Genomic DNA, 18238 nt, shown 5'->3' with positions numbered 1-18238 from the left:
ATCTACACTGGGCTCTCAGTACATTTCCAAACACAATTCAGAGTGTTGGTGCTGACCTTTAAAGCCCTAAACGGCCTTGGCCTTAGATAGCTGAAGGAGCATCTCCACCCACATCATCCAGCCTGGACACTAAAGTCCAGCTTCAAGGGTTTTCTGGCTGTTCCCTCACTGCGAGAAGCAAAGCTACAGGGAACCAGGCAGAGGGCCTTCTCAGTAGTGGCACCCACTCTGTGGAACGCCCTCCCATCAGATGTCAAGGAAATAAACAACTATCAGATTTTTAGAAAACATCTGAAGGCAGCCCTATATAGGGATGTTTCTAATCTTTGATGCTTTCTTGTCTTTTTAATATTCTGTTGGGAGCCTCCCAGAGTGACTGGGGCAAGCCAATCAGATGAGCAGCATTAAAATAATAAAATTTATTAGTAGTAGTAGTAGTAGTAGTGTAGTAGTAGTACCTCAGTTCCTGCTTCAGGGGTTTATTATTGTGGTGGCACAATGGCTCTGTTTTCTGTGACAACCCCATTAGCCAGCCTGGGCTAGCAACCATCAGCACTTGGGAATGGGTAGTTTGAAACTGGCCAGAATTCTGCTTCAGAGAACAAATCTCCTGCAAACCTATTCATTTACAAGCAGTCCACCCTGAAAGCTTTATTTGATTTCAGTGGGTTGTATTCAGCTATCCCCACTGAAATTAATGGTGACGACTAGCTTCAGGGGGCGAGGTGCTTTACGGAGTACAAGAGAGTACGTCCCTGCTCCAAAATTTGACATGGGGAGAAATGGAGGCAGGGGTAAATACAGAAGCAATTTACAGTTGTTTCAATTTCACATGCTTCGGCTTAGTTACATACTCATTAACAGTAGGGCATGGGAACTAGGAGGACATCTCTGCCCAAATCACATAAGACATCCCTATAGCGACTTACAAACTGTATTAAAGGACCACTTTTGAACTTTTAACAATCTCTGCCCTTGCATTTGATTTACACGTTCTTAAGTGAAGTGTAATTCAATGCACTATAGAGAGTTTTCTTCTCCACAGAAGAAATCTCATTCAAAGAGCTGGGTTCCTTATCATGGAGCACTACAATAGAATCTTGTACTTCTAGTTGCATTCAACAAGTCACTAAAAGTCACTGTACTCTTCCGCAAGCTGGTCTCTTAGAGCACAGGCCTGATCTTCCTCTTCAGATAAAATATTAAACTGTGTGCTGAGAGCATCGTTTTCGTTTTTTAGCTTTCTATAGGCTCGCATAATCGTTTCCAGCTTCTCTTCAGCCTAGAAACAAATTGCAGTGCTGGTTAATTTTACTGAACAAAATCGTTGTCAAAAAGTTACACTTTCAGAGGACCACAGAACATAAAAATAGACCGAAACCTCATCGACTCCAGTTCTCAATGTGGCCAATCTATGATTTAATTGAATGAAATAATGGGACTGACAGCTATGCCTGGGAGTTAGGAGAAATCCCTTGGCAAACGGGGACCTGCGTGGCAATTCTCTAGCTCAAGTCAGTAGCCGGGGTTTTGTCTACCTGTGAAAGAAGCCGCTATTACGCCACCGCAGTTGCTTCGAGGGTGGAACAAAATCTGGACTTAATCCCTCCCCAGCCCTGCAAATCAATCAGCACAGCTAGAGCCCTTTTAAAAAGGGAACTGTGCACATGAAGAGTGCACACTGTTGGACTGGGGCCAATAGTCCCCGCTTTATAATATTTCTCGAGTCAGGAGAACAGCTTGTCAAAGGATACATATCCTTGTCTTCATACCTCCTTTATCCGTTGTTGCAGCGCTTCTGCTTCCTGATCGAAGTCTGTACCCATTTTAGCTGCCTCATGTGTAAGATCAGACCTGAAGAATAACGTTGAATAATTAAGACAAGCTATTTCTGTGCAAAGGAAGGAACTGCCATCCGTTGGATGTTGCATGCTGCCATTTTAAGAGCACTGCAGTATCAGAATTATTAGCAATACGTAAAAATGAGAGTCAGGTATTGGCCTTGCAGCTGGAAGACTAACAGAGCAATCATACTCGCTGGATCATCACCTTGTCGTGGTGAGTGGGCTTGTGAGCGAAGCCGACTACTGGGAAACACTGGCCTGCGGGCGCTCCAATTGGAGAACAGCCTTGACCAAAGGCGTCATGGGCTTTGAAGACACTCAAACTCAAGAAGGGAGAAACATGCTAAGAGGAAGGCACATTTGGCAAACCCTCATCGTGATCAACTTCTGCCACTGTGTCCCCACTGTGGAAGGATGTGTGGATCTAGAATTGGCCTCCACAGTCACTTACAGACTCACTGTTAAGACTGTGTTCATGGAAGGCAATCTTACTTGGCTACAAGTGATCTCCAAAGAAGAAGAAGAACAGAGCAATCCTATATGTGCTTACTCACTAGAAATAAGTCCTCTTGTTTTTAATGGAGCTTATGCCCAGGGCTGCAGCCTAACCTTCCCTCGCTTCCCTATGCAGCATGGTCCTTTGTCTCCCCACTCTGCACCCCACTTTAATGTGAATGGTTATTATTGTTATTGAACCCCACCCACTTGCACAAAAGAGGTGCTGGAGCTCATCAGCCGAATGCAGGCTCAGCTTGAAGGTTCAGCCTCTGGGATTTCCTGTTAAAAAGGAGCAGGGAACACGTCATGAGAAAGGCCTTTCTCCATCTGAAATCCTGGACAGCTGTCACTAGTCAATGCAGAAAGCGCTGACCAGGATGCATGTATAGTCTGATCTGGTAGAATAAAGCAGCTTCTGTTCTGCCTTGAAACCTATGGATTGGGAAAATAATAAATGCAGCACATCTTGTTTCATACCAGAGCAATTGTTTGGCCTTTTAAAATAAATAGATAAATTTCACATTTTAAAAAATCGTATAAAAATGTAAAAAAATTGCTTACTTTTTTTTGATGAGATCCTCCTTCTCTGCCTTTTTCGCTTCATATGTTTTAATTAGTTGTCTGATGTTCTTGAAGAGTTCTGATAGCTCATCCCTCTGAGAACTGTGGAGCTACCAAATGCAAAAGTAAAATTCAGAACTGCTAACACTCCTATTAAAGCATTGTGTCCTTGCTTTAAGAGAGATGTGCTTCTCTTCAGGCATGAACAGCCTGATTATTTAGATTTGTATTTGGAATTATGGTTGCAATCCAAACAAGCTCAGGGTGGTTTTAGCATTTTTTAGCATATTAACTGTAGAGATTGAAGGGACCCTGAGGTCCAACCCCCTGCAATGCAGGAATCTCAACTAAAGCATCCATGACATATGGCCACCCAACCTCTGCTTGAAAACCTCCAAGGAAGGAGCGTGTACCATGTACCACTTTCAGAAGGAAACTGTTCTACTGTCAAACAGCTCTTAGCATCAGAAAGTTCTTCCTGATCAGGCAAATATTGTAAATTGACTGGCCAACCTTTTCGTTGCTGGCATCGCTCTGTCTCAAGAGACAATGAAGTTTGCCTCTAGGGGTGAAGTCAAATCACTGCATTAGCAGCACTGAAGCGACCTTTGCAGGGGGCAAACCTGGGCAGTATGGATGGAGGTCCTGGGACACCCCCCCCCCCTTTTCAGCCTCGCTGATGTGGTCCAAAGGAAAGCAGAGCACTACGTCTGGCACCAGCTTGGCTACAAGAGTTGCCAGAAGGAGGAGTACAAAGTGCCACCCAACCATTGTAGAGACTCCACTCTGGATCACAGTTTTCCTTCTCCTAAATGGGCTCCCTTCCCAGGTTGACAAGCCCCACCTGCCCCTCACTTCCCTCTACAGCACATGCGGAAACCGCCTTCTTGACCGTTGGACCCACTATTGGTCTCGTCCGCTCAATCTGCAGGAGCCTGTCTTCACATGCAGGGAAGTCCCTAATTCAATGAAGGTTTGAGACCCATTGACTACCCTCACCTGGTTTAGCCGGCCAGTCAAAGCCATTTCCTGAGGTGTGGCCACTGTTGCATGCTGACAGCTTCTAGGAGCCATAGGTGAGAGCTGAGTGCAGGATGGGGACCAAAGGTGGGCAAACTACTCCTCCCCTAAAGTCCACCTTCTCACAGCTCGATTCCACAACTTTCAAGTACAGTGGTGCCCCGCAAGACGAAATTAATTCGTTCTGCGAGTTTTTTCGTTCTACGAGTTTTTTCGTCTTGCGAAGCACCAATGTGTATTGACGGTTTCCCATAGGAATGCATTGGTGGTTTAAAAAAAAAAAGGCGCAAGATGTTTCGTCTTGTGAAGCAAGCCCATAGGGAAATCCATCTTGCGAAGCACCTCAGAAAACGGAAAACTCTTTCTTCTTGTGAGTTTTTCGTCTTCCGAGGCATTCGTATTGCGGGGCACTACTGTACATTGTGTTCAAGAACAGATTGGGAGGCCACCTGAGATCCTGGCCACTGCACAAAGCCTTTAAAGCTCAGAGCTTTCCCTGCCCATCCCTTTGCAGCCCTGTGATCCACCACCTGCAGTCCTGCTTGCCGCAGCAAGTGAAGCAGATTCTGAACAACAGGGAGGGATCGAGTAGGAAAACATGTGGCTGCTCTGCCTATCACCTTAAGACAAGATTTGAAGGGCTATGTCCAAAACATTGGCGATCCGATGCCAAAGCCCACAACGATATTAGGAGCTCGGTTCCCAATTTACTAGGATGCCAATCCACCAGGCAGTGCTCCTGTGTGCTACCCCAATTCATTCTAAAATCAAGCGCTCACTGGATCATTTCTGCCTGTCCCCCATTCTGTCAAGTACCGTATTTTTTGCTCTATAAGACTCACTTTTTCCCTCCTAAAAAGTAAGGGGAAATGTGTGTGCATCTTATGGAGCAAATGCAGGCTGCGCAGCTATCCCAGAGGCCAGAACAGTAAGAGGGATCGCTGTGCAGCAATCCCTCTTGCTGTTCTGGCTTCTGAGATTGAGCATATTTTTTTTTCTTGTTTTCCTCCTCCAAAAACTGGGTGCGTTTTATGGTCTGGTGCGTCTTATAGAGCGAAAAATACGGTGATTAGATTATGCTTCGTTTACCAAATAGCTCATTACCCAAATACATCATTTCTTTTACCTTCTGAAGCTCAGCAATTTCCATCTGCATATCTCTCCATACATTATACAATTCTACATATTCTTCCTTCTTCTGTGCGCCTTCAATCTTCTTGGCCGCAAGCCTACTTTTGATTTCTTCAATCTACAGTCAGAACAACTTTAATATAAGCAGAGCAAGGGGAAGGGGGAGATGGATCTTTCGTATTCTAAATAAAAGCAGACCAGCTTGCTATTGATTTGTTAACACTCAGAGGAATCATCCTTAAATTGTAAGGTGCTTTTCACAAACTGCCCAGGCATCGCCTGTTTAAGGTAACCCAGGTACCTGTTTGATTCTGTGGACAGCTGTGCTAATACTGGACCAGACAGCCCAATGTCTGATGCTGTCCGAGCAAGGCAGCGCCTCTTTATGGAACTGCAATTCCAGAAAACATACCTGCGCATATAGCCACTCTTGCTTTGTTTTAAACTCAGAGGCCTCTTGAGCCATTATTTGCTTCAGCTCTTGGATGGCACTTTCTTGCCTGCCAATTTCTTCCTCCTCATATTTTTTCAAATTGTGAAGCTCATTTATCTCAATGTTGACCTTATGTTTCGCTTCCATCGTCTCGTTCAACAATTCAACAGCTTCTTCGTGCTCAGCCCACAACTCCAATTCCTCCTCGCTGTCAAAAGAATGGCATGGGATGTGTTGAGACATCAAGTTTGCTTCATGGTGACAGAGAACAGCAGAAACGTACCATCACTTGCCATCACCTTATTGCAACTTTATCTTATGCTATGCAACCCAGAAAAGGGCAAGAGAGTCTTATTGATTGAGGATAAGGCAGGGCTACAAAGAGCTGTATCCAATGCAGTATACATGCAAGGATGCTTCAGCAAAGAGAATGTGCTACTTCTTCTTTCCCACTGCAGCCCCCTAAGATGCCACTCCTGAGGGTTAGGAACATCAGGAAAGACAGGTCCTGGGATACATGATGGATCTCTGAGCAAGCAGCTGCCACCTGATTCCCCTCACTTCACCCCTCCACCCAGTGAAACCTCCACCCCCTCACCCCAGGCTTTTCCTGGGGGGCCCTTGACCCCCAGGAGTAGCTTTGCAAAGGACACAAGGTGTTGCAGTGGGAAGAGGGAATTGTGTGAGCATCATTGGACACAAGCCAATGGGCTGTAGGCAATGTAGCAATAAAGTGAATCTTCCGTTCACACATTTTAAAAAAATAATAATTCTATACCACCCTTCATCTGAGGATCACAGGCTGGTTTGCAATATAAAAACATAAAAGCAAAGTAACAACCAAAACAATACCCCACTGCAAGGATTCTCCTTGAGCAATGGAACGTTCTCACCCACCCACACCCAGCATTCACCCTAAAACTGTTCTAAAGGTTTTCCCAACCCTAAGGAGCAGATTTGGGAACAGCACAAGGTACATGCAGGGGGAGGAGTGGGAAATCCGATTTCTCTAGTGCTAATCCTTGCACAAGCACAATTATTTAGTTGCATACCGCCCAATGTGTGTAAATAAGAGAGCAGCAGTTTTAGGTTAAACATTAAGACAGAGCTTATTAATAGCAGTTTTGTGATGGAACAACGCTATCTAATCATGTTATAGAACCTCCTTTCTTGAGGGCTTTCAAGACACCTATCGGGGATACTTTCAGCACAGGACAATTTAGGCTGGACAATTTCCCAATGCTATGATTTTGGTTGAACAAATCATGCCTACCACAGGTGAGCGTTTTGGTCTTTAGAGACAGTCTGCTTTGAATATGCCGATTCTATTGCAGTGGAGATCTCGTTTATGGACGTCTCAGTCTCATTTATCTTGATAAAACGATAGCGCTGAGCAGCAGCCACAAGTTCTGGAACAAGAAATGTAAGGCAGACTTACAAATACACACGCCCATGTACACACACACATCATTAAAATTCCCTGAGTGGTGTTTCTGTCTGACTTCCCGGCTTTGTGTAGCCGCTCTGACACTCATCCCATGAGAGCAACATCAGGAAGTCTACACACTCCCAAGAGATCAGGTAGCTACATTTAAAGAGAGGCAATTGATAGGTGCACCTGGGGAAAAGAACCCAGGGTCAGATGCAATTCCTGAATTCAAGGGCACATTCCAGCCAGGCAAAACCACTCAAAATGCAAAGCAGTGCCAGTGTGATAGAGTGGCCTGGAGGGCCAACTCTGGCTCCCAGACTTCTTCTCCGTTAACTTGTCTCCTCCCCTCTTAAAGCCAATACAATGGCTTTTCCCTATGTACACAGGCCTACACATTCCTTTGCCTCTCCAGCATGAGGTTCCTGGGGCGGCAGCCCCCCCCCCCCCGAAGTCATGGTCCACCCCTTCTTTTCAAGGAATCCCACAGGGATTACAGTCCACGCACAGGGAAAACTTTCACAATTGATAACGCAACGTCCTTTGCACGCTGCCTCTGTGGGCATCCCGCTCTTCTCACAGCACTAATCCTCCGTAATAATTATGCAACAAATTTCTTTGCGCTTCTTTTTGCCCCCTGAAGCAGTAAGTTTTTAAAACAAGGTGATTCAAAGCCTAACGGAAAAAGAACTTTTTGCAACAGACCTCCTGCTGATCTAATATTTCATGTAGCCTATTTGCATTCGCTGATGGCTATATCAGGGATCCAGAAATGTGCAGAGTTTTAACACTAGAACTCATAATATATATTGGTTTTATCATTTTATTTATGCTATTTCAGCCACTTTATCTATGGGAAGGGAGGGGAAGCAGATATATAAGAGAGCGTGTGTACACAGATAATAGCTTTCTTTTTTCCTTAAAGTATTATTATTATTGTCATGTCCCTGCTCCCTTGAGAAAAACAATATCCCATCTTCTGTGGTCCAAAGTTTAAATTCTGCCACTAAATTAAACTACCTAAGTTCAATCAATCATGCTTTAAATGAATGGTTATACATGCTACAAATACATTCTGTCTGCTGCTACATGCTATTATCCCATGACTCTGAAATACCTTCAAACTCCTTCATTACAAGCTCTGGGAACCCTTTGATTTGCACACGGAGATTGCTGTTTTTGATGGTCTCCTCTTCCCACAGTTCAATAGTATGTTTCCTCTCCTCTTCCTAGAAATGGACACATGGCCAAAAAATGAAATTCAGCACGATACCCCTGCACTAATTTAAGTACCACTCCAGTTTTATTTGAGAGAAGACATACAGAAACCAGGATCGCTAGCTCTGGAAAGCACATTCATCATGGTACTGTCCATAGCTGGCAACGTTTCCCCTTTTTTAAGGGAAATTCCCTTATTCCAAATAGGATTCCTCGCAAGAAAAGGGAAAAGTTGACAGCTATGGTACTGTCCTGTGTGCAATATTATGCCTGCTCTAGAGTAATAGAGGTATCCTGGACACAAGGTGCTCAATGTCCTGGGTGTAGGATGGAAAAGAATGTGAGTTTCAAGGTATATGTATGGCTCTTGAAGACTGAAGATCTACTAGCAAAGACCCTCTCTGATTGTTAAATTCTAGTAAAGCAGCAGAATGGTCTAGGGAGGCAGCCGACTGCATCCCAAATAACCAGCTGTAAATCCAAGGCACCTCATTTGATCAGGTTCAAGTTTGGAAATCAGAGAAATGCAGAGTTCCCTATTTTTTATGTGTCCCAAAGCTTTGCTTGTTTAAGTTCTGACATTACCAGTTTCTTGATGGATTTAATAGCATCTTCAAAGTGCTGCACAGTTTCCTTGTTGAACACAAGCCCTTCGTTCTGAAGCTGTTTTTCTAAATAAAATTTGGGGAAACAATAAAATCTTAGATCTTCGTAATATGCTGCAGCTTTCAGATTTACCATATTTTTCGCTCTATAACACGCACCTGACCATAACACACACGTAGTTTTTAGAGGAGGAAAATCCGTAGGCAAGCTACCCGTAGGCATTCCCTCCATAACACGCACAGACATTTCCCCTTACTTTTTAGGATGAAAAAAGTGAGTGTTATGGTGCAAAAAATACGGTACTTATTATTATATCCCACCCTTCATCTCTTTCATGATCCCAGAGTGGACAACAAAACATTACTAAATTGAACAATTTGCAAATTTACAGTAAACACGATATAAAATAGCAGTCAGCAATATTATTCAATGCCTACTTGTCAATATCCAGCAGCAAATGCCAAAACCATCCCCAGCTTTACAACAGCAGCTCCACCCAGCAAAATATCCCCCATCAGTCCCCACTAAAAGTCTAGGAGAATTAAAATGTTTTCAATTGGCTCTTAAAGAGGGCCAAAGATGAAACCAATTGTATTTCAGAACCCTACTGGCCTGGCTTGCATGTCCCACTAATCCAAACTTGGTCATAGTGTGAATGTGTGTGTGTGTTGGCTCCCAGAAAGGAGCTTACAGCTGCTTTACTTCTGCCTTTCCATTTTGCTGGCACGCTGAGCTAAGCTAAGTTTTGGCTGAGTGTCTTGTCCAAGCCTGGGCTCAGCTCTCTCTAAACTAACCCTATCCCTATGACTTTAATCTGTTTTAGCAGTTTTCAATTCTGAATTTTATACTGTTGTAACCCACCTGGGGTACCTGCTGGTGAAGGGCACATAATACATTTTATTAAATTAAAAATAATAACCACCACCAGCTGTAATTTCTCCAGGGGTAAGTAATGCCAAAGGGAAGTAAATCTTGATGAACTAAAGGCATAATGAAAGAATATAAACAAGCTAATATAATACAAAAAAATGTTGATGTAACATAGTACCAATTACAAATGAACAATATGGATCTCTAGCTGTATCCAAAGCAAAAAAATTAAAATCCAAACACAAATAGTATAAATAAATCTAATATTCATAAACATGACAAATGAGCCTCATTAAATATCACACAGCATGCAAAAATATGAATAAACAGCCAAAATCATGTTGACCTTGGTCTTCCTCAGTGGTCTCATGAACTCTGCTTGGTTAAAAAGAAACTACATCTCAACAGATAATAAACCAAATGTTATTTGAGTTAATCACAAAGTAGCATTACCAGTTAGAGCTATAAATGATAATGTTCATCGGGCCTTTGAGTATACCATATAAATACTTGGCAGGGGGTTGGACTCGATGGCCCTTGTGGTCTCTTCCAACTCTATGATTCTATGATTCTATTCTATGAAATAAATGTCACATTGTACAATCTAGCTGGCACTCAAGGTTCTTCCAACCAAGGCATGTTTTTTGAAAAAATAATCTGGCTACTGAGCCTTGAAATTGTGCTGCCTTGGACTGTTACCTGGGTCCTGACATTAATTAAAAATGCTGTTCTAATTTGAAGACAGTGTGGCAATCTAGGATGTAGATTGCAAGATTTATGCATTAGATCAGCTGAAAGGAACAGATTTAGTTTTCTTTTGTCAGCTAAATATTATGTACCAATGAGCGCATCAAAAGGGAACTCACCTGCACTTAAGATTTACAGCTGTCTTGTGATGTTATGTCATCTCCTGCTATACTGACTGCAATAATCTGCTAAAGGTTCAATTCAGCACACTCTTTGATACCTTACATTTCACTGTCAGGGCTGGTGGCCCAGAGGCAAACAGTCAAAAGGAAGAAGGCAGTCAATGAGGAGCTGTAAACCAGAATCGGCAGCTTTAAAGGGCCAGATGAAAGTCTTAATGATTCTACACAACAGCAGTTCCCTTATGGAGAGGGAGCTGCAATACTACCTTCTGGCCATTGGTGGTGATGGCGCTGCAGAGCAGCAGAGATCAGAGACATCGTTCTTTCCGTCTGCAATGCAGTGCAGAGAATAAAGGGCCAAAATTAAATTCACATAATTATGCAGCATACAGCCACATATCATTTCCTTAAATAATTGCAAGCATAGGAGAGATTGAGTCTTACTGGGAAGGAAAAGCACAGGGTGAAGAAGGCTTAAGTCTTCAGTTTCCTTATCCTGCCTTCCCATTAAAAACCGGGCTCTTAATTATTTACAGAAAAACCTCACACTGTGTAATTAAGTGAATATATAGTTTGGCCCTTAGATGTCTGGGCTCCACCATCATACTGCCAGTCCAAGATTCCCACCACCTTAGATTATCAAACCTAGAATAGGTGACAAAAGGGTGGCTTTGTTATTCATGTACAAAGTGTTGCAAGCTCTATTTAGCAAGTTCTTTCTATCAGCTTTCCTGAGCCAGCTTCCATTTTTCAGCGGTATCATCCTAACAGCGTTCAACATACAATGGTGCCCCGCAAGACGAATGCCTCGCAAGACGGAAAACCCGCTAGATGAAAGGGTTTTCTGTTTTCAGAGGTGCTTCGCAGGACGAATTTCTCTATGGGCTTGCTTCGCAAGATGAAAATGTCTAGCGATTCTTGAGGGGTTTTTTCGCTCCCCACCCCCTTTTTCTAAGGCGCTAAGCTGCTAATAGCCTTTTAGCAGCTAATCCGCTAATCCCTTAAACCTTTAATAGCCGCTAATAGCCGCTAAACCGCTAATAGCGCTAATCCGCTAATGGGCTTGCTTCGCAAGACGAAAAAACCGCTAGACGAAGAGACTCACGGAACGGATTATTTTCGTCTTGCGAGGCACCACTGTATTTCCAAGTAGCTCTGAATGACAGAAATCAATTTCGTCTCTCTCGTGAGAAGAAAACACAACAAAAACAACCATAAAGATTCACAGCCTCCAACTTTTGAAATGAGCCTTGCAACATATTCCCAGAAAAGTCCAGTCTGGTGAAATCTCCACTAGCTATAATTAAAAGCTACTACGAATTGTTGGCATCTGTTGCACAGAAGCGGCATCATCAACTATTCCATTCCTCCTACAGCAGACCTCTAATCTGGATTTGGTATGCTCCGGACGTGAGATTTGTGTACCCGAAGATGTTTTTCTACAGCTGGCATTACTCTTACTTACTTTGGAGCAATAATGGCAGGGTTTAGCAACAAGATTGTGGTACTTCTTTTAATAGCATTATTATTAATAGCATAGTTATTAATAGCAGTCTTATTCCGAGGGGAGATAACTATCCCTTAAGGTTTTTAATTATGTTTTTAATACAAATTTGGATTCTCAAAGTTATGAGCGCTTGTTGTTTTAATATTATTATAACCACCTTGTTAATGTGCACAGGGAAAATCAGGACATATCAAAAATATTCCTTTGCTTGTGAATTTGAATAATTCTGAGGTCAACTGAGCATTTTCTGTCACTTTCCTTATTGCAAAAGGTCCAATTTTGGAAGGAAGTGGGCTTGTTGTAGCAGACCTCCAAACGCAAGTTTAGCGATGCAGCTTGAATTCACTGCTATGTGTCTGAGGCAAGCTTTACCTACTACGGAAGTAAAAAATGCAGATGATTTAGGGCAGTTCCAAATGGTTTCTGTTTTTGGCTGGGAGATTCAATCACATTCCAGCAAATTTAGGTTGGGCAATTAAAGCAGATTTGGAGAGCTGGCTCATCAAACCTGCTTCCCCAAAGTGAAAAGGAAAAATGAAGCGGGGCACGGGTGGCACTTTATTTATGGAACTTCATCTAATCTCTCCACTTGCAAACAAATAATTAAAAAAAACACGGCTCAATAAAAACATGTCAGCTTCACCTAACCTCCCTGCAATGAACGCTCAGTAAGCAGGACGTGGGAAAGCACCCTCGATTTAACTTTCTGCATCAAGAGTGCTCTTAAAAACACAACAGCAAGCAGGACTAATAAGGGCGAAAAGGACAATCAAAAAGGGGCTAAGCTTCTGTATTTTTCTTACACCACAAAGCACAGAGGTTGGGTGGCCATCTGTCAAGGATGCTTTCATTGAAATTCCTGCGTTGCAGGGGGGTCAGACTAGTAGACTTTCAGGATCCCTTCCAATTTCTATGATTTATGTGGAAATTTCTCAATCATGGGCTGCCCTACGTCTGGAATTTCCCAGACATAGCTGGGATTCGGCCATCGGAAACCCTCTAGGCGGGAAATTGCAGAAGTGTTTGCGAAAATCCGGGTGTATGGCAACCCATGTAGATTTCGGCGAATTTTTGTATCTTGATTTTCACTTTTTGAACGCAGCAACCCTATAATGACTGGGCACTTCTTGATGCGCATTGGGCTGGACTAGATGATCCTGGAGGGTCCCTGCCAATTCTACACTCCTATTATTCTACTTATGGTTTATGACTAATTCTGCTATGTTTAATAATAATAATAATAATAATAATAATAATAATAATAATAATTTATTTATACCCCGCCCATCTGGCTGGCAAGTCGCCCTAACCATAGGAAGGCGGCGTTCAGATTAAACGATGGCGAGGTCTAAATTTAATAAAGGTAGATAGATAGATAGATAGATAGATAGACAGACAGACAGATAGTGGGCTGAACGCGGGGAAGAATAATGTCTCCCCACTCCAGCTCAGAGAGCAGCACCAGATGTGCGCCAAAATAAGCCAAAATTGGGGGTTCCCCTCATTCTCCCCCCCCCCCAAAAAAAAACCCTGATCCCTGTGAAGGAAACTGCTCCCGCGGCGCGGAGGAGGGAAAACAGCTCACCCACGCTGCCCAAGTGGCCCAGAGCCGTCGCTGCCGCCGTGGACTCGGGTCGGGTGCAGGGCGGAGGCCGGGGATCCATCGCGGCCGAAAGCCAGGCTAGGCCGCCGCGCGGTTGCCACGGCAACGGGACGAACGGCGGCCTAGTGCGCGGGCCGCGATCCTGCGCGCGCCTTCCTTCCTGCCTGCCTGGGAGCAAGAACCATGGGAACCGGTGGGGTTTGCCTCTGAGGAGGCGCGCAGGGAGCTGCGCTGTTTGCAGGAGCCGGGCAGCAACACCGCAAACGCTTCAAATGCTCTGCCCGTGCTTGAAGAACAACGAACAGAACCGCTCTCCCTATTTTTTGTTTGTTTGTGGCTTTCATTGATTTTTTAAAAGGGGGATCCTTTTAAAATTAATAATAATAATAGTAATAATAATAATAATTTATTTATACCCCGCCCATTTGTCTGGTTTCCCCAGCCACTCTGGGCAGCTCCCAGCAGATTATTAAAAACATGCTAAAACATTAAGCATTAAAAACTTCCCTAAACGGCGTGTGCACTTGCATGTGTAATAATGCGCCTACCTTCCCTTCCCTGTTTAATGATAACGTCTAACTAATCATTACATCCTAAGTACAATGAATTGATCATTATTAGCGCCCCCCTTTCAGTTCACATGACGACTGACGTAGAAGGGGAAAGGAAATTTAAATTATTTGTTTGTTTCATAAAATGTATGCACCGCCAGATTGTAAAAAGGAGAAAAAAGAGAAAGAAAAACATCAACCCTCAAAGCGGTTTGTTTAAAAGCAATGTGAAAAGGTCCTGAAACTATGCGTGGCGTTTTACCTGTGCAGGGCAAAACTATTTGATAAAAAAAAACACTTGTGGTTTATCCTACAGACTCTTCTGGCCCCAAGGCAAGACTCCTTTCCACAATGTTTTCCTTGCAATATGTGGCTCCCCCCCCCCGAGCTTCTTTCTCAGCTTTTTAAATATATTTTTTATTAAAGATTTTCTTGAATTACAAAAATACAGTGCAACAACGCAGCATGAGCTGGTGCATGGGGTTCTGTGTGTACAAATGCGAAAATATGTAGCATCCGAGCTGCTCGCCTCTTGAATTATGCTCAACAACCATGAAAAATGAAAATTGAAATACAACTTTCCATGATGTGTTTCCACCTCGGAGCTGCTCCAGACTCGAGTTTCACTGCAGGTATATATATATTCTGCAGCATCTACTTGACGGTGGAGTTATCCTGCTTTTTGAATTGTTCTGCAGTGCTCTCCCAAGGCTACCACATTATTGCTGTCTGGAGGGACTATAGCACAACAAAGGTGGGGAAACCTCCCCCACCCCCCCAAAAAAAAGATCAATTGTGGTTTGAAAAGCTACAGGATTCAGAAAAGAAGTTACAGGATATTCACTGAAACAGCAAGACCACTCTAAAACTTCTGCAGGTGGAAATAGTATTGAAATTGCAGGTGGCTACCCTAAAATGTCATGTGCACAAATCACCATGAACAGACAATATGAAGAATGGAGAAGTCAGTAGCGGGACATTTCTGGTTTATTATAACCATAACAGTTCAAGCGAAGTCACTATGAGTTCTTCATGTGCAGTGCAAATCCAGCTACATATTGATACGGAAGGGGGGGCATGTCTTCTTCACCTCCTTCGCTACAATATATCCATTTATTTCCAATTGTCAATGACAAAAGGGACTAAAATCTATAAAATTCATAGAAAATCAACATGCCAATTTGCTCAATTTCTCTAGAACTCCATGACACCTTCCCTGTCCTCCATAATCCCTCAAGTAAGGTGTTAAGACCCTAATCTTGTCAAATCACTCTGCCAAGCCTTTCCTCTGGGCAAAGCCAGGTGGCAGACCATGCATACATGGACCATTGTCTTCTCATCACCTGGACTCAGGATGTGCTTATCTACGCATATCTCAAGCTCTGCATATTCCCCCCTCCCTCCTCCATATGTTAATCCTGTGTAACCCAACCTCTTCTTAATATATTCATGATGTAATCTGTGTAACCCAACCTCTTCTTAATGTATTAATGAAGTAACTGGGATGTATTTTGCACTGTATTCTGGGATATGGAGGGAAGTTTCAAAAGTTCATGTCACCCCTTTCTCGCTGTTCAATCTCACCTTGAACCTTATTGCGCAATAAACATGGATCTTCTGCAGTTTGCTCCTGTCTCCGGCTGAACTCATTTTCCTCCGCAGGGACCTGCGGACTTAGTCCGACAAGCTGGGTGGCAGAGCAGCCTCGCACCCAGATTTTGCCATAACAATATAGATTTGCCTTATAGATTTACAGTACATCCTAGCAAGTCAAATGCTGGATCAGCCATCAGCTTTACTCCTCTCCTTATATGTACTAGGTGGGATATCTGCCTTTTCCTTTTTTTAAAGCAGCATGTATACAGTTACTGTATACTCCCATCCTCCTTCCCCCATCACAAAAAATGTTTAAGAATTGTTTCACAGATTGGAAGAGATGGGTGTATTGGTGGCATCATTAGCTATTTGCTAATAAACACTGCCCACAAACACCTTCCCACCCCCTGCTTCTTGATGTAAATTAGCCATCTGGAAAACTTGCAGGATGTGTTTTGTAGAGCTCATCCCGGGGCAGAAAAGAAACATGTTTGCATGTGACGCCGCAATTGCGTTCATATCCACAACAAAGATACAAAGCACACAGCTTCCCTTGAATTCTGAAGACTGTAATATGTTAAGGGTGCCGGGAATTGTAAGCATTTTCAAACCACCATTGTCCCTGTCCTAAAAAATAAAATAAAAAAATCTTATATGTATCTTCAGCATTGAACACATCTGGAGCTGGAGAAACTAGGCAGTCAAGCAAGTACAGAGTGATCTGCAGTGAGGCATACAGAGAATATACATTTCCCTATTCTTAGCGGGCCAAAATAATCTGTCTCTTTGCTTCCAGGAGTTCAAGATACCCAAATTGCCCCCTGCTTGACTGTGTTGGCTGGTTCCCATTGGGACTGGCATGGCAGAAGACAGGGAAACCAACAGGAGGTGGAGACAGAGCCATTGAGAGCGGAGACACCTAATTCCAATTTCCCACCAGCACCATTCTCACCCCTGTTCAATTCTTCAAGGGAAACCCAGCCAAGGCCACCACATGGACTGGATTGTAATTTAAAAGGCAGGAGTACAGAGGCTGGTTTAGGGCAGACTGAGGTTGTTGGAGCGGTGCTCTATTTTTCCTAATGGACCAGCCTCCCGTCACTTGCCACACTTTCCATCAGAGCGAGATCCTTACTACAAACTGTACAAACCATTCAGAAACAGACGCTCCTAAATGTGGGGAAAGCTTGAATCTGGGTGAGGTCGTTATTCGGTATTGGGGGGAATTTATTCAGAGGAGGAAGTAGGTAGATATTCAGTCTCCTGGCAAAGCTCTAGGGATAAATCAGGCCTTGTTTGGCATTGGATTTGATACAGGGGAGGAGCCATATAAATGCTCCATTGTGAGAAGAGCCTCAGCAAGCGTAAGACTTCCCTCAGAATCTCCTGGTTCCTTCTCCTCCATTCCCAGTCTTCCCTGTACTTAAATGAACCATAAGTTGCCACTTCATTGCAGCCAAAAAACCCTCCAGAACTATTTGGCTATATTAAGCCATGCAGAATGTACAATGTTTCCAGGCAATTTAAAGGTAGTGACTGCAGGTGCGATCCGGGAGTCCAAGATCGTTTTGAAACAGGCTGTCTTGGGGATTAGAAGCAAAAGCATAAGGAGTTGCTAGGACTCTGGGAGCCTGCACTGATTCTGCATTGAGTACTCTCATGGACTGCCTTTGCACATAACACTAAACCATGGTTCAGTGCCGCAAAAGTGAGCCTCCATGAGCAAGCCCTTAGCTTGTGCATTGCCTTCTCCTTCAGCTGAGTTTAGTTTGATTTTAAATAATCTTGGCACAGTGTTATGTATTAGTCAGGTGTAACAGTGGCCAGTTGCTAAACAAGTCAACTGCAAACCATGGTTTAAGTATATCTGAAGGAGCGTCTCCACCCCCATCGTTCTGCCCGGACACTGAGGTCCAGCTCCGAGGGCCTTCTGGCAGTTCCCTCACCGTGAGAGGCCAAGTTACAGGGAACCATATTATTATTATTATTATTATTATTATTATTAACTAACTACTGCTTGTATTAAAACAGGATCCCTATTTCATGCTGAGATTATTTGAAAAGCAGAATTAAACTTGGTAGATGTCTGCGTCTTGACCGCATAGGAGGGGGAGAAATGGAGCACATGAGCCAGAGGCTTCGATCAAGCTCATAGAGGCTCATCTGTGGAGCACTAAACCATAGTTTAGCAATTCATGCAAACCAGGCCACTATTTATGGTAGCTGCTGGCACTGTTTATAGTTTCCCTACCACTGCTTCCTATACAACAGAAAGCTGATTTTTCTGAAAGATATTATCCAGTCCCGGGGCTGCCAAGATGAACTTACAGCCTGCTGAGGCTATTGAAGAGCCATTTCTCAGAGAGAACCTAAGCAGTTCTCTTCACAGTGATGTGAAGTGGAAGGCAATGCTGCAGAGTCATATTATTATGAGGACCTTTTGCTACACATGCAGTATGAAACTAGGATGATAGCTGTGATTAAAATGGCAAAGAGGACCTC

At 43.4% G+C, this 18238-nt stretch overlaps 1 protein-coding gene across 2 annotated transcripts in view; it reads right to left on the bottom strand.

Annotated features, from left to right (window-relative positions):
- The window catches only part of CCDC175 (coiled-coil domain containing 175), a 34492-nt gene extending 20783 nt beyond the window's left edge, over positions 1-13709 (bottom strand). The window contains exons 1-9 of one of the 2 annotated variants that reach the window (XM_083436055.1): positions 13572-13709; positions 8720-8805; positions 8034-8145; positions 6761-6896; positions 5467-5695; positions 5050-5172; positions 2904-3013; positions 1773-1854; positions 1146-1282 (exon numbers count right to left, since the gene is read on the bottom strand). In XM_083436055.1, the coding sequence (XP_083292181.1) occupies positions 1146-1282; positions 1773-1854; positions 2904-3013; positions 5050-5172; positions 5467-5695; positions 6761-6896; positions 8034-8145; positions 8720-8805; positions 13572-13650 (1094 nt within the window). In that variant the 5' untranslated portion in view covers positions 13651-13709. Of the gene's footprint in view, positions 1-1145; positions 1283-1772; positions 1855-2903; positions 3014-5049; positions 5173-5466; positions 5696-6760; positions 6897-8033; positions 8146-8719; positions 8806-10476; positions 10634-13571 lie in introns of those variants that run through there. The other variant, XM_083436056.1, reaches the window with a different exon arrangement.
- Between the last annotated feature and the right edge of the window lie 4529 nt (positions 13710-18238).

Source organism: Podarcis tiliguerta (assembly GCF_965153285.1).
Source record: "Podarcis tiliguerta genome assembly, chromosome: 1".
In the NCBI taxonomy this organism is placed as follows: Eukaryota; Metazoa; Chordata; class Lepidosauria; order Squamata; family Lacertidae; genus Podarcis; species Podarcis tiliguerta.
This window is presented reverse-complemented; position numbering and strand designations above follow the sequence as displayed.